The sequence below is a fragment of the Bos taurus genome, chromosome 10, assembly GCF_002263795.3.
Source record: "Bos taurus isolate L1 Dominette 01449 registration number 42190680 breed Hereford chromosome 10, ARS-UCD2.0, whole genome shotgun sequence".
Lineage (NCBI taxonomy): Eukaryota > Metazoa > Chordata > Mammalia > Artiodactyla > Bovidae > Bos > Bos taurus.
Genome location: NC_037337.1, coordinates 59733009 through 59749777, shown reverse-complemented (window position 1 = coordinate 59749777; position 16769 = coordinate 59733009). Strand labels below are relative to the sequence as shown.

The 16769-nt window shown below is 33.8% G+C and overlaps 1 protein-coding gene across 1 annotated transcript in view; it reads right to left on the bottom strand.

The window, feature by feature from the left end:
• TRPM7 (transient receptor potential cation channel subfamily M member 7) overlaps positions 1 to 16769 on the bottom strand; it is a 108788-nt gene that overhangs the window by 7286 nt on the left and 84733 nt on the right. Inside the window, exons 28-38 of the mRNA NM_001206166.3 lie at positions 16000 to 16096; positions 13276 to 13346; positions 12042 to 12076; positions 10184 to 10209; positions 7455 to 7505; positions 7301 to 7366; positions 6386 to 6669; positions 6180 to 6262; positions 5822 to 6027; positions 3324 to 3375; positions 3116 to 3222 (exon numbers count right to left, since the gene is read on the bottom strand). Of these exons, the coding sequence (NP_001193095.3) occupies positions 3116 to 3222; positions 3324 to 3375; positions 5822 to 6027; positions 6180 to 6262; positions 6386 to 6669; positions 7301 to 7366; positions 7455 to 7505; positions 10184 to 10209; positions 12042 to 12076; positions 13276 to 13346; positions 16000 to 16096 (1078 nt within the window). The remainder of the gene's footprint in view (positions 1 to 3115; positions 3223 to 3323; positions 3376 to 5821; positions 6028 to 6179; positions 6263 to 6385; positions 6670 to 7300; positions 7367 to 7454; positions 7506 to 10183; positions 10210 to 12041; positions 12077 to 13275; positions 13347 to 15999; positions 16097 to 16769) is intronic.

Genomic DNA, 16769 nt, shown 5'->3' with positions numbered 1-16769 from the left:
ATATATATAAAAATCTTTATATATACTGTAAATCAGTGTAGCAAAGCTTCAAAATATATGCAGGAAAAACTGAGAAAACTGAAAGCAAAGCAGACAAATTCACAATTAAAGACCTCCTTTCTAAGTAACAAACAGAGTAAGTACACAGAAAATCAGCAAGGATATAAAAAAGCACTACAACACTATCAAAAAACTTTGTCATTAACATTAATCAAATACTTTATCCAAGAAGAGACTATTCTCTTGAAATATAACATTCATTCACTACAGACAGTATCTTTATAAGGTTTACAATTTTTCTTTAAATCAAATTCATACAAAGAATGTTCTCTTATCATAATGGAATTAAGCAAGAAATCAGTTTACCAGGAAAAATTACAAACATTCGAGAACTAAAAAAGACATTTGTAAATAATCTATAGGTCAAAGAGGAAATCTCAAGGGAAATAAGCTATATTTAAAAAAATTAAAAACAAAAATAATACATATTCCTCTATATTTTTTAACACAAAATTTATGAAATGCAGCTAACACAATGCTTACAGGAAAATCTATAGCACTAGTCTCAATAATCTAAATTTTTACCCTAACTAGAGAAAAAACAAACTAAACCCAGAGCAAGCAGGCAGAAAAATGGAAATAATAGAGAAAAAAAATCAAAGAAACTGACAACAGATAATAGAATAAAACAATGAAAACAAAAACTGGTTCTTTTAAAGTACCAATAACACAGATACACTTTAGCCAGATTGAAAAAAAAAAAGCATATGATACCATAAAAGAGAGGATTCACCAGAATCCCAGACGTTTTAAAAAATAGTATCACAAAAAGAACTATGCTCATAAATTTGCCAATTTAAATAAAACAGAGTCAAATACTACACAATCTCATTTGTATATGGAACCTAAGAAAACAAACTGACAGGAAGAGATGACTTGTGGTTACCAGAGGTGGAGGGTGAGGTGAGGAAGAACTGGAAGCAGGCGGTCATAAGGTACAAACTTTCAGTTACACAATAAATAAGCACTAGGGATATAATGTAGAATACCATGACTATGCTAACACTGATGTATGATACATAGGAAAGTTGTTAAGAGAGTAAATAAATACCAAGAGTCACCATGAGGAAAAATATTTTCTTTCTTTAATTTCTATTCTATGTATATGAAAAGATGAATGTTAGCTGAATCTATTGTGGTAAAATCACTCCAGTTTGTGTAAATCAAACCATCATGCTGTCTGTATGCCTTAAACTTACACAGGTGTATTATTAACTATTTCTCAAAACAAATAAAATGGACCAACCCCTTGAAAGACACAAACTATTAAAACTCACTCAAAAAACCAGTATCTATCTAAAAAAATAAACTCTTAGTTAAAAAGTATCTGATGAAGAAAACTTCAGACAGATGGTTTTGCTAGATAATTCCATCAAACATTTGAAGTGGGGATAGTATCAATTCTATACAATCTATTCCCCAAAACAGAAGAGGTGTAAATAATTCCAACTTATTTTTAAGGTATTATCCGAAAACAAGAATGACAGTACAAGGGGGGAAAAAATCTCACAGATCAACATTCTTCATGAACATAGATATAAAAATGATCAACAAAACATTAAAAAATTGAATCCATATACAATTTGAACACACAAATGAACACAAAAAAAGATAATATATCAAGATGAAGTGGAGTTTTTCCTAGGAATATAAGACTGGCTCAACATTTTAAAAAGACAATTAGTGTAATTCAATGTAACAGTAACCAATTAAAGAAGAAAAACCAAATGATCAAACAAAAAATACAGATGCAGAAAAAACATCTGACTAATTCAAGGTCCATTCAGGATAAGCATCTTCAAGGAATAAGGTGTGAAAGAGGATGTCTACTCTCACTATTCATATTGAACACTGTACTAGAATTCCTGGCCAGTGAAAAAAGTCAAGAAAAATAAATAAAAGGGATACAAATCACAAAGGAAGTAACAAAACTGTCTCTACTGTCTACACAGAATTTACAAACAAAAAACAAAACTAAACCAAATCAAAAAGCTTCGTAGAACTAAGTGAGTTTAGCAAGAATGCAGGATACAAGGTCAATATACAAAAACAAATAATTTCTGAATCTGTTAACATGAACGATTAAAAAAAATTACGGACAGTAGTAGTAACATACTTACTATGTCCCTGGCACTGCTCCAGAAGTACTTCACAAATACCAACTTGTTTAAACCTCAAACAAACAAAAAACTACAAACCTCCATGATGTAGATATTCTTTGAGGACCTGGAGTCTGGCTCCCAGGCCCAAGTTCTTCATTACGACATTACTGGTCATAATGAGAGGAACTTTCAGAAATACAGGTCCAGGGAAAGTGCCAAGCACCTGTAATTTTGGAAAAGTTCCACAGAGGATGATGATGCACACCAAAGAGTGAGAACCACTGGTCTGTGAAACAACTTACAATTCAATAATAACTTGTAATTCTCAAATATAAAGATGAAATTACTATAATGAGAAACTGTATCTGCAATTCCTTGTTTCTGTTTCATGAAATACTCTTTTCCAGGCCAACTTGAAAGTCTATGCATCCTTCTGCTGCTGCTGCTAAGTCGCTTCAGTCGTGTCCGACTCTGTGCGACCCCATGGACTGCAGCCTACCAGGTTCCTCCGTCCATGGGATTTTCCAGGCAAGAGTACTGGAGTGGGTTGCCACTGCCTTCTCCTTCGGTTTTAGGCAAATCTGTTAGTTCCATAGGTAACATTCCTTGACCTTTAACTTTGTGTTAAGTGATCTGTTTACCTGGTCTATTTTTTCTGCTTGATATTTATGATAGTCCTATAATTCTGTTAATCTTTTAGTATTTAAGATTTGACTAAACTCCACTGAGAGCAGGGACCTAGTTTGCCTCATTCACTATCATATCGTCAAAATCTAACACAATTTCTAGCATCCACCAGACACATAATAAATATATATCAAGAGAATGAACTCTATATTTCTGTAAGTAATGAAAGAAAGCACAGATTCATTTATGTTTCTGGCCTTATGAAGTTCTGCAGTAACTAACTGCTAACAATTTATATACTTTATACTGATTAAGAAAACGCTTACCTGGAAGTTTAAGTTTTCTACAGCAAGAATTACAGTGATGTTTTGCTCTGAAGTTTTTTATAGCATCTTCTCCTAGATTTGCTGGGCCAAAAACCATATCACAGGATCTGTGGAATTGGTAGTTAAAAGAAAAAGTCAGTTGATGCAAACAGAAATGTACAGTCTGAAATTATAAAAAGATTTTCATGAAATTATTAAAACTTATTACCTCTTTTCTTCTGCCTTTATCACAGATGGGTCAGTCAAACTTTCACCCACACCTTTATATGTATATACAAAGAAGACAATTCATATTATGTAATTGATATAAAATACTAATACATACATAATAAAAAGGTCACAGGAGATTCTACAGTATCATCTACCATTACACAGTTTTAAGCTGTTCAAAAAGAGTATAGTTTTTCTCTTTTGACCTCAACATTGCACTAGCAACAAGTACAGTTCCTGCAATATGAACAACAGTTAAATGTCAGAGTTGGCAGGGAGACAACCAAAGTTCCTGATTGCACCAGTTTCTGATGCAACAAGGCCAAGGTTGCAAGTAAATATTTCCTTATTTACAATTTGCCCTTGTTTCACCTTAGTTAGCAAAAAACAATTAAGTACATGAAGGCATGATCTACAAGCCATTTTAAAAGTATCCTGGAGTTTTAAAAATCACTAACATATGAATACACCTGGCTCAAAAAAGATTCAGACTACATAAAGAATAAGATTGTGAACATTTTTTTTCACCTCCAGTCCTCTCCAGAGGTGTTAAATGTGAGATTAAATCTCTTCAGTCTTACCTATTCATTCACATAAAGAAAGAACAACTACTGATACTTGAACAATCATAAAATATTTTACCCATTAGAATGAAATCTAATAAACTGGTTAGAATTTCACAACAGAAAAATCTAGAATTAAAATATGATACTAATTTCTTCTCAGACTGGCAAAGATATTCCATACTGAACAGATGAAGACATGGGCAGTGATGAGTGCTTGCACAATGCTGCGTATGAATTCCTACAACCTTTTGGAAGTTAATATGGCAGGCACTCTTAAAATTGCACTCTCTAAACCTAAAAAATAGGGTGACTGTGTGACAACAGAGGATTTAAATCATTCTATGCTTTCATACTACAGCTGTTAAAAGGAATGACTCAAATTTATCAGTAATAACCCAGAAGATGTTTATCATATACTGTTAGGTAGGGAAAAAAACAAGTGAAACACAAACACATACTCATACACACACACACACATATAGCATGATTCCAGTTGGAGAAAAATCACAACACAAAATGATTAAAGAAAAAAAAATTTGTGAATCTGTCTTCACAAAAGTACAGAAACAGTAAAGATGGGAGCATTCTGTTCTTTATACATTTCTATGTCGTTTGTTTGTAGTAATTATCTTACAATATTTTTATTTAAAAATGGCTCCATAACATTAATTTTATAGAGAACATCAAAATTACCCTGATTATTAAAAGTAACTGCCTTCTCTTAATCAATATTCATAGTTTGGCCTTACTTCCTAGGCACACTTGAAATGGATTGGCCCATCTAATAAAATATATCAGAGTTTTTCACTATATATACACCACTTAATCATTTATGTAAAATGAATAACTGAAAAAACAATAGCTATTTTTATACAATTTTCCTGAGTTGGTATTGAAATAACAAATGTTGGCTTGTCAATAAATCTTATATCTATATAATGAAAGAAGTCATCAAGTAATAAATATTCTGAACAATTGTTCTTAGGTGACTTGAATTCTGATCTCTGTTAACAGTTGAAATTAAAGCTACTCTTTAGGAAAAAAGCAAATCACTGCTCTTTCGCAGCCAGTTTCTTCTTTTTTTTTTACAGATACGAAACAATCTGTCTACAAAGAGGCTACGATCAGTTTTTCCCTCCTAGTATACATGCTGCTCCACCAACCAAGTGCTGGAATCTATTCCTTACCTCTTAAATCTGATCTGTCCTTACAGCTTACCTTCACCAGTAAAATGTGGCAGAAGGGATCTGGGCCCATTCTGGGCCTAACGTAAGAATTCCTGCTTTCTCTCTGGAGAAGCCAGCTAAATGAGACCTAAAAAGTCTAATTACCCCAAACTACCATGCTATAAGAAAAGTCCAAGCTAGCGAGCCATGTAGAGAGATCACTGGGTAGAGAACTGAAGAATTCAGCTGTCTTAAACAGAGACTTAAAACATTTGGCTTCAGTCAAGCTGTCCAAACTAGTATCCAGCCATTCAAATTCTCCAAGGGTACAGCAGAGATAACCCAGCCCCAAATTCTTGAACCAAAAAAGTGAAAGCAAATTTTTTTTTAATCCACTAAATATTTAGGTAGTTTAATTGACAGTAATAGCAGGTACTCCAGAAACAATAAAGATTACTTATTGTTTTAAAGAAATAATCTTTATACTTTTAAAAAACTAAGGCTATAGATCTATGAGTAAAATAGGGGATTTCACATGTTTTTGCTTATTAAAACATCTGCACTGCCTAGATAACAATTAAAATAGCCAGACCCTATTCTTCAGGGCCCTGATAGCCATATACTATGGCCATTATTGACTTGCTGTTTTAACAGCTTTTACTGACCTAAGATTTTACGTATCTACAGATAAGCAGATTTCTGTACATTGAATAGATGAGAACCTGATGCATAATTTCCTTTCAGCAATATTTTAATAAATTTACCTTGTAAATCAAGTACCAGTAACTCCCCTCTTGTATATTCGTAAGTCCAGTGGCTAAAGGCCAGCATAATTTCTTCCAGTGTATTAGTTGGAATAATCTCATCACCATTATTGTTGTTGTATTTTCTAAATTCTCCAGTCATACATTCTTCCACAGCAAACCACTGTCCTGCTGAATGGCAATACAGCAGGAAAACTTCAAGGAACCTTATGAGAAAGTTAGAGATATTACTAGCAGTTTTGTTAATAAAATTCTAATCAATCTGTAAAATGGGTAAATAATGAAATTCAGCATCTATAATGAAGGTCAAAAGAGAATGCTATCCACTAAAAGATCTCAGAAGTTTGTAAAGATTTACCTTGGAGAATATGGTATGGATTTGGGTTTCATTTGGTTGAAGGCAAATGTAAGTTTTTGTGCTGCTCTCTGTTGTTGAATTTCCTACAGAACAGAAAAAAAGAAACCCTTGTTCAACATTGACATTAAGACTTTATTAATTATACTTTCGCAGTGAAAACAAGAAGCTCAAACAATGCTTCACTGTATGCATTCACTAGCACTTACTCTAAGACAGAGATGCAGAACTGTATCTTCTTTATAAATACTTGACCATGTGTTAATCACTTCAGGAAGAAAAGATTTGATAATATAAAGATGTCCTGATTTGAGGATATCATGTTCTGACCAAGTACACTGTACTTTGACAGCTCTTCGTAAACCTCCTCCCATCTCCTCTTTACTTAAAAATTCTATTTTGGCACAGAGGCCCAGCTGTGACCAAGACGACATGCTGTTATTCAGTATGTTGGGAGAACTCTCTTCCAAGCGATACACTGTGACAGGTTCACCTGCAAGATGAATGGACACATTTTAAGGTCAAAATATGACTCTAAAAAGCATGGAGCAACAATTGGCAGGTATCTTTGGTTAAGATTAAGTAAGGAATAGAAAATGAGATGGACCAGGTTGTAGTTTTATAAAAGAAGTTTAAGGACAAGAAATATTCAGAAACCAAGATCTAATATCTCTAAGTTCACATGTATTTGGTAATGATAAGCATTTTTGAAATCATGAACATTTTGGAGAAAAATTTTTAGAAAGTAACTAGACTTCTAAGCATTTGTAAGCTAAACTTTCAGACAGGAGGTTAGATCTGTTCCACAAATCCTGTGATATCAATTTATCAGTGCTTTCATTACTAAAGATCAAGATCTTACTAAAGATCAAGAGCTTTTCTGAATTAAAATACACCACTGCTTCTGGATATGTCAGATTAAAGAAAAATCAATACTTCTGATGCCTTCGTCTATTTAAATATACCTGACTCTTGTAATCAGGCTGATTAAAACTTACATGAAGTTAACACTTCTTAATGCAATTTCTCCTCTTTCTGTCACCACCTATGTTCTATATTACAGTTTAAACCCACATACTAATTAAGGGTTTATTTCTCCTTTTATTTTTACTTCTTGGTTTTACCTCTTGGAGGCACAGGTGTAAATGGAATACTCTGGGATAATCTCATCAAGTTATTTCTTTCCACAGCTGCATAAAAAAATGAGAGAGAAATAATGAAATCCCCCAAAGCTCAAAGCATTACTAAATTTTGTTTTTAATATTTACTATTACTAACCTGAGTAATAGTAATTTGTATCCATAACTGGCTTAAATGGAGAAGCAAGACCTAAAACAGCAAATAAACAAATGAGACCCTTTTAAAAATAATAATACAGCATAAATTTTTGCTCAGGCATTCTCATTTAATCATTCCAAGCTGTCTGCAGGTAAGCTCTCTGCAATAAAAAAAGTGATAAATTATGTCCTTCATGTGCTTTATTACCATATTTTATTTTGCCAGATAAGGCAGATTAGTGGTAACTGTGCACTCAAAAAGCATATGATAGTTCACACTCTCCTGTCATAAACTACATTCTTCCCTTTATTTCCTACTCAAAGTGTCAGAGAAGTGTCATATCTTCAGGGTGTGGAGACATAGCCCTGTAACCATTTTAGCAGGTTAACCACGAACAAATGTGAAATGTAACAAAAAAACCCCTTCCTCCATCTCTAGATATATTTGAGGACTTCACTTTTTAAAAAATTTTCTTTATTGAAGTATAGTTGATTTACAATGTTATGTTAATTTCTGTGAGGACTTCACTTAACTATAGTGAGAAAGATGGAGAATACATTGAACCTGCTACGTGTTAAGCTTCTAGAAATTTCTAGAATGTAAGTGCAAGAATAGGTTCTTTTTTATTTACATTCTTACAGGAGAAGGAAGTCAGTTAACAGTTATAACACTGTGTGATAAACTGTATAAAATATAGTGTGTGTATGCATATTCTCTCACACACAGAGTATAGGACTGTGGAGGAGAGGTACCAAATATCTCCTGGTTGAAGAAAGGTTGAAGAATGTCTCAGAGAAAAGAGGAAGGGAAAAGCGAGTAGTTTGGAAGGTGTGGCATGGTCAGGGTAACATTTGCTACACTTGAGAAACAGAAACCTGTTTAATATGAATAGAACAGTGGTTTTCAACACCATCTATCTATTTATTTATCTACCTACCTACCTACCAATCTACCTACCTATCCATATATCAGAATCACCTGTCTGGCTTTTCAAACATAGACTTACCCAGATCTCACTCCAAAATATTCTAACTCTTCAGGTATGTGTCAGCATACAACTGATTTGGATTTATAACCACGTATCTGGATATGCAACCAAGATCTTACATTAATGAGCAAAAGTACAGGCATACCAGTAGGAAATAAAGCTACAGAAGCAGGGAATACCAAATTGTTAAAAGCCAAATATGCAATGTTAAGAAAAGACACCGGGGGCTTCCCTAGTGACTCAGTGGTAAAGAATCTGCTTGCCAATGCAGGAGACATGGGTACCCTGATATAGGAAGATGCCATATGCCACGGAGCAATTCAGTCAGTATGCCACAACTACTGAGCTGAGCTCTAGCGCCCAGAAACTGCAACTACTGAGCCTATGTGCTGCAACCACTGAAGCCCACGCACCCTAAAGCCTGTGCTCCACAAGAGAAGCCACCACAATGAGAAACTCATGCAACACAATTAGAGATTAGCCTCTGCTTTCTACAACTAGAGAAAAGCCCGCACAGCAACAAAGACCCAGCACTGCCAAAAATAAATAAATAAAACTTTTAAAATACTTTAAAAATGAAAAGATGCTGATTTTATCCAAAAACAGTAGAAAAATGGAAAGTAGAGTAGTGACAAGATCAGATCTTTTGAAAAGAATCATTTTGGTGGTAGAGTAGAAAAGAGACTGGAAAGGAGCCCAAACTGGCACAATTACTTTGAAACCCTCTTTGGCAGTAACTACTGAATGTGAACACATGCACCCTACCACCAGCAATTCCACTCCTGTGTACATACCCAATGAAAATAAATACATCCCGTTTACCAAACAACATGAACAAGAATGCTCATGCAGCACTATCAATATGAGCCATATACTGGAAGCTACTGAAATACCCATCAAATGGTAGAATCGATATATAAACTGAATATATTCATATAAGAAAATACTATATAGTAGTGAGAATGCACAAACCATCACTACATACAACAATGTTTATGAATCTCATAAGCATGTGTTAGGACAAAAGTCAGACACAAAAGAAGAGTGCACACTGTAAGATTCCATTTATATATTTTATATAAATACACACAAATGTATATACATAAAATAAAGAAAAATAGATAAACATGTACATACACACAGATAAAATCAATCTGTGCTGTTTAAGGGGCAGAGGTTATAAGATGATACAGTAGCTCAGATACTGACAACGTGTATTTTGTGATCTGGGTGCCGATTACATGGGATTGCTCACTTACTACATATTTTCTGTATATGCATCAATAAAAGGATTTAAAAATGACGACAGTCTGAACTGAAAGCAGCAGCAGGATGCAGAGTGGAAGATGGATTCCAGAAATGTTTTAAGAGGTAAATATAATAGGACTTTGTGAGTGCAAGGTCAAGGGGGTCAAGAATACCGTCCTCTCAGATTTCACCTAGCTGAATGAAAGAGTACCATTCAGTAACACAGGGAATATAAGGAAGAAGCAGTTTGGGCAGCAAGGATGAAGGGAAGTCGGAAGACTGCAAAAAGATCATCATTTACATGGTGAATTACCATATTTGTGAAACACATATAATAAAGAGAAATGAATTGAGGGAACAACTTTCTACTTCCTTGGCTTTTTTCAAATACGAAGCCTAATATTTCTTTTCTAGGACAATGTTAGTATTTGCTAAAATAAAATACATTATATACAATCCTTAGCTTTTCACATTATATTTACTGCACACTCACCATTTAAGGTTCCTTCTTCAGGCGGCCTTAAGGAAAACACCAAAAAATATAATAAGTTAAGTTACAGCTTTAGTTTTGGCTACCATAAAACTTTATTTTATGAAGTTATTATAAATTCTTAATATAACATTATTAAAATAATTCTGAGATTCAGATTCATTTTTGTTTGAGTATTTGCCATTTCCCTTAAGTTAGCATCAAATTCACACACAGACATGTATAAACCCATTATCAATAACTCATACCTCCAATTCAAGCCTACATAAATATCAGTAGTAGTCTGGAGCCAAACTGAAGGTTGAGTACTAATAGAGTAATATATTCCATGACTCCTCTATTATAGAGGTTCACTCCAGTACTTTTATACAATGCCTTGAAATGACTGTGCAAGACTATAAAAATTCAACAGAATTGATAGGCAAAGAACTGAAAGAATAGTAATTAAGTATCATTTTGCAAAACTCAACTGCTAAAGTTGAAAAACATTTCTTTCCAATGTTGAACATAATTTATTTATAACATATATTGGTACCAAGTAGAGGGTCTATTAATCCCACAGATTACAGTCCAGATTAGAGAGACAGGTATAGTGGAAAAGAGAGTGGAATGGAATAAAGAAAATGGATTAGAAGCTTCGTTCTCCCATTAAACAGTTACGTGGCTTTGCTCAGGACTAAAGGACTAGATCCTGAAAGGACCTATAGAGTAGAAGAAGTAGAAACTTGGTAATCTCTTTCTAGCTTTAACATTCTGATTCTGATGTTTGGTTTTCACCTTAATAACACAAATATTTTCTTACAGGAAATACTCTGACCGAGCATTAGCCCTTTCTCTACTATTGATAAAGCACTCTTTTCTTACCACCCAAAGAGTATTGCCAACTCTACCTTTGTGGGTACTTCTCTGGGTCAAGATTCTGTAATTCAATTTTCTCTCATTAGCTAAACTAATACCAACTTTAAGTACCAAATCTGTACTTACACCCTACAGTTCTAGTTACAAAAGACATTTATTCTCTGAAGCGGTTTCATTATAAACAGGTCTTTCAAGTACCAGTCAGGACCAGGATATCTCCAAAATTTGACCAGCTGCATACATATGTAACATCTGGTTTATTTTCTTCTCTATACTCTCGCATCTATGTCTGATATAGAGAAGGAAATAGGCTAAACACTGTATAATATATAATAATTTCCCTCAAACTGGCTTCCCTTCTTAAGCATGCTTCCTATATCAAATAGGTATCAAAACAAGATTACTTTAATGTCCTTTGGAATCCTAAAATACTAATTTCTAGGCTGGGAAACACATAATCTTTGATTCTTATGCTTAATCTGTACTGAAATTTTTTACCTTCTCGGGATGACTACTTGTCAGATGGTCTTCTGTTTCTACCACATCAGCTTTCTAGGGCATTTCCCTGCATGCAGGCTTTCTAAGGTACACTGTGTATTACTGCTCTAATCACCTAAGCTTTCCAAAGGCAAGAAGAAAGACTTGTTGATTGGAACAATGGGCAGAGAAATTAACTAAGGTGTCAAACTAGGTCTTTGCAAGAAACCTGGAAATAGGACTAAATAATAAAATCATAATTCTATCATTATAAGGAAAATCTTAGTCAAGTTGTGACTACAATATGCACATAATTATAGTATAATTATATAAAATCATAAAATATATACATTGACTCATAACAAATGATTCCCCAATCTTTTCAATGTAAAGACAGGAGATCCCAAAATAAATCATCAACACTTGCAAGAAGTATTAAAGAGATTACTATGCAAAGAGCAGAAAAAAGACAACATTCAGTAACTGGAGTACTTTTCACACTAACGGTGAGACAAGGCTTACTTACATTTCTCTATTCAATGGTCTATCTTGTAACCAGTCCTTTAGACAGAAACAAACACAAATGAAAAGTTAAAAGAAAAAGTCTCTAGACAAAGCATAACTGTTTATCTCTGCTTTGTATCCTATAATACGTTTTATGAATAAAGGGCTGAGAAGTTACTATGAATTTTGTTTATACAACTGAGCCAATAGAATAAAAAACAGCTATAAAAGCTACCATAAGGCCATTCCACAAAGTAGAATAAAGAATTTTACAAGTGTTATTTCCTATAATATAATTATAGTTGTCGGTTAACAATTTTCTCTTCTTAAAATACACATTTGTTTCTATGACTCTGAAAAAAATGTGTTTGCTGCCAAAAGAAAAATGTATCAAAGTATAAAGAAAAAAAATTAAAATCATGCAAACTGTGACAAAGAAATCACTAGTAACAGGCATATTATGTGTGTATGTGGTGGGTTTTATTCAGCTGTTTTACGTTTCTAAGTGTCAATTTATTGTTACTTTCCCAGTTTGGGACTCATGTTTCCTGAATTTGAATCATCATACATTTCATGATTTTGGAAAACTGTAAGTTGTTTATAATCTCTTCAAATTCTATCTAGTCTCCCAAGGTCAATTCAGAAGTATTTTCCATATTTTTAATGTTTAACACATTTTCCATCTAATTATAAGCTATGTTACACTGTGGCTGAGTATTATTTCATTGTATACAGAGTGAAGTAAGTCAGTGAGAGAAAGAAAAGTATCGTATATTAACACATATATATGGAATCTAGAAAAATAGTATTGAAGAAATGGAGGTGCAGATGTAGAGAACAGACGTGTGGACCCAGTGAGGGAATAAGAGGGTGGGATGACTTGAGAAAGGAGCATTGACATCTATACACTATAATGTGTTAAACAGATAACTAGTAAGGTGCTATACACAAGGAGCCAGCCTGGTACTCTGTGTAACTTACAGGGGTGGGATGTGGCTCAGGGAGGGAGGCTCAAGAGGGAGGGAGGCTCAAAATATATATATTATATATAAATATATATATATATAAGTAATTATGAATGATTCATGTTGATGCATGACAGAGACCACCATAACACTGTAGAGCAATTATCCTTCAGTTAAAAAAAATTTTTTTTAAAGCTACACATCATCTCAAATAAAATATCACCATGTTTTAGCTCTTTTCTAATAAATATGATTTTATACTATGCATATGTTTAATTGAAATGTACAAACCGGTAGCAAAGCTGCTTTGGAATCTACTTCATGAGTTTCTTCTGCAGATGACCTTCTGCTGCTACTTTCCACTAAGAGAAAATTAAAAAAAAAAAAAGTTTTACAACTAAAACAAACTTTTAATACCAACTAATGAAATTAAAAGACGCTTACTCCTTGGAAGCAAAGTTATGACCAACCTAGATAGCATATTCAAAAGCAGAAACATTACTTTGCCAACAAAGGTCCGTTCACTTTCACTTTTCACTTCTATGCAATGGAGAAGGAAATGGCAACCCACTCCAGTATTCTTGCCTGGAGAATCCCAGGGACAGAGGAGACTAGTGAGCTGCTGTCTATGGGGTTGCACAGAGTCAGACACAACTGAAGCGACTTAGCAGCAGCAGCAGCAGTCAAGGCTATGGTTTTTCCTCTGGTCATGTATGGATGTGAGAGTTGGACTGTGAAGAAAGCTGAGCACCAAAGAATTGATGCCTTTGAACTGTGGTGTTGGAGAAGACTCTTGAGAGTCCCTTGGACTGCAAGGAGATCCAACCAGTCCATTCTGAAGGAGATCAGCCCTGGGATTTCTTTGGAAGGAATGATGCTAAAGCTGAAACTCCAGTACTTTGGCCACCTCATGAGTTGAGTTGACTCAATGAGTTGACTCACTGGAAAAGACTCTGATGCTGGGACGGATTGGGGACAGGAGGAGAAGGGGACGACAGAGGATGAAATGGCTGGATGGCATCACTGACTCGATGGACGTGAGTCTGAGTGAACTCTGGGACTTGGTGATGGACAGGGAGGCCTGGTGTGCTGCGATTCACGGGGTTGCAAAGAGTCAGACACGACTGAGCGACTGAACTGAACTGAACGAAACACAAGCATTTCAAGGCATAATATAAAAATTTCCAAGGCTAAGTATCCTTTCCCTAACAGTGCTAAACATAAGAATTACACGAGGCCCGTGGGTCTCTTGACAGGATATCCAAATTATTCAGTTTTTCTGTGAATAGGCAACATGAAACAGAATAGTATAAAAAAAAAAAACCCTGCTCTTTCTGTTTCCAAATTTCTTGTGTATCCTTCCAGATACTTTGTGTTTGTATATATACCCCTGCCTTTCCTTTTTTTATTTAAACATAAATGCTAATCATATATCTTCAGACTTTTTTTTTAAATTAATTTACAGACTTTTTTTTGTTGGTGGTTTTTAAAAATATTTATTTGGCTGTGCCAGGTCTTAGTTGCAGCATGTAAACTCTTACTTGTGACATGTGTGATCTAGCTCCCTGATCAGGGATCAAACCCAGGCCCCCTCAATCAGGAGCATGGAGTCTTAACCACTGAATCACCAGGGAAGTCCCTGTTGTTGGATTTTGAACTTTAAGCTTGGAGATCTTTCAGTATCAATACACAGAAGATTCTTCTATTCTACTTGGATGCTACATTGAACTTCATACAAAGGACATACAATGATTTGTTTAACCAAACTACAATTAATGGACATTTGGCCTGATTTCAAATTCTTGCTATAATCCTAGCCCTTATCTTCTTTACTGGGAGGTCAATAGATACTGCCAAAAACTGAAACACGAGGATGTAAAACTACAGGCATTCTAATGTTAGTAATAATATCCAAGTTATCTGAAAATAAGAGTTTTATTTCTTCCCTCTCAATCCTTCTACCAATTTTTCTTCCTTTTCTTCCTTTGGCTAAAATGTTAAATAGAAATGATAAAAGCCAAAATCCTTTTTCCCTTCTGGGGCTTTTAATATTTCATTATGAAGTATGGTATCTGTGGTAAATTTTTGTTAAGATACCTTTTATTTAGATTAAGGAACTCCATTCTATTTTTAATCTGCTAAGAGTTTTTAATCATGAACAGATGTTGAATTTCATCAAAGTCAGCCTTTTTGCATCTATTAAGATGATCAGATAATTTTTTTTCCTTTAATTTGTTATCATCATGCCTTAATTATATTTGAATGTTAAACCCATTTGCACTCCTAGAGTAAACCTAAATTGAAGAGAAAGGAGAAATGATGGGGAGGGCGATATAGTAGTACTGCTTTTCTTAAGAAATCTTAAAAAGATTATATGTACCTAACTGAAAACTTAGGTAACAATAAACTTATATACATATAATATTGATAACTATGACTAAAAAAAAAGCATGATATGGAAACATCCCCAGGCCATTTGATTTTTAGATAAAAAACTAAAGGTTCAGGGCATGTACAGTATGCTACATTTTGTATTAAAAATGAGAGGCAGAAAAGACTTATTGTCATATATGATTATATAAGCATGAAACTCTAGAGGAAAAGCAAAAATAACAGTAGTTACGTATGGGGCTAAAGTGAGAAACTGACAACGATTTTCCAAGTGCTTGTGTGTATTTTAATTTTGAGTCAATAAATGTATTAGCTATTTTTAAAGATTAAATCAGAAAAACAAGTTGACTAAATGACTATACAGATTAAAACAGAGCAGATGCATTCGTAAAAGTTAAAATCAGCAGATTTGTAAAAAGTAAGTCTGCATTTCTTTTAGGACTAAACAATTGGTTAAAAAAGAAAAACTATTAGAATGTTAAGATTATGTTCTATTCAAGGTTGAGAGCAACAATGACGGACCAGAATCTTCATTTTCTGACTCCTGAAACATTCACTGCTCAGGTGTGTGACATACATAAAATATCTTTTATTTAATATAACTCACGTAGTCAAAACACTCACCTTGTTCTGAATGAAGAGGAATAGAAGTTTTGTGACACTCAGTAAATCCAGCGTGAGAACTCACATGTTTCAAAGTGTTTTCAGAAGGAATATCATTCTGCACAGGGTACACATACACAATTTTAAAACAATTTAACTAAATTTCAAATCACTGTTCTAAGTAGTATAAGAGTCTCTGGATGTATTTAGCTCAGTATGTTTTAATCTACCTGGACTCCAAAGAGTATATTACAAGTTACAATTATTTTCTTCAATAGCAATCTCAAAAACTGCCATCAAAATAACCTACTTGCTTACTGTTCATAAATCCACCTGAATGAATCCTTTTCCATAGTAATACAAGTTCATAAAAAAGTTTGGGAAAAAAAAGGAAACAATTTGGAAAATAATAAAACATTATCAGTTAACCTAAAAAAGAAAAAAACTACTATTTTACACTAAAATTAAAAGTGATAACAATTTGGAAGGTAAAGGAGTGGAGGGGAAATTTATTTGGGGGATTTTCAGTAGCTTTCTTATTGATCTGTATAAGCGATTTGTATACCAAAGATTTATCTGATCATTATTTGTCAGATTTCTATTTTTTTAAGATTTATCTGTGCTTCATATTTTTAAGTACTCATCTCTCTACATCGTTCCCTTAATATTTGTTTAAAAAGCATTCCTGACTTACTGACTTAATATTTCTATTTTCTTAGGTTTTTTTATGATTTGAATTTTTACATTAAATCTGGAATTCATTGAGCTTATAAAGTGATATGAAACAGGTA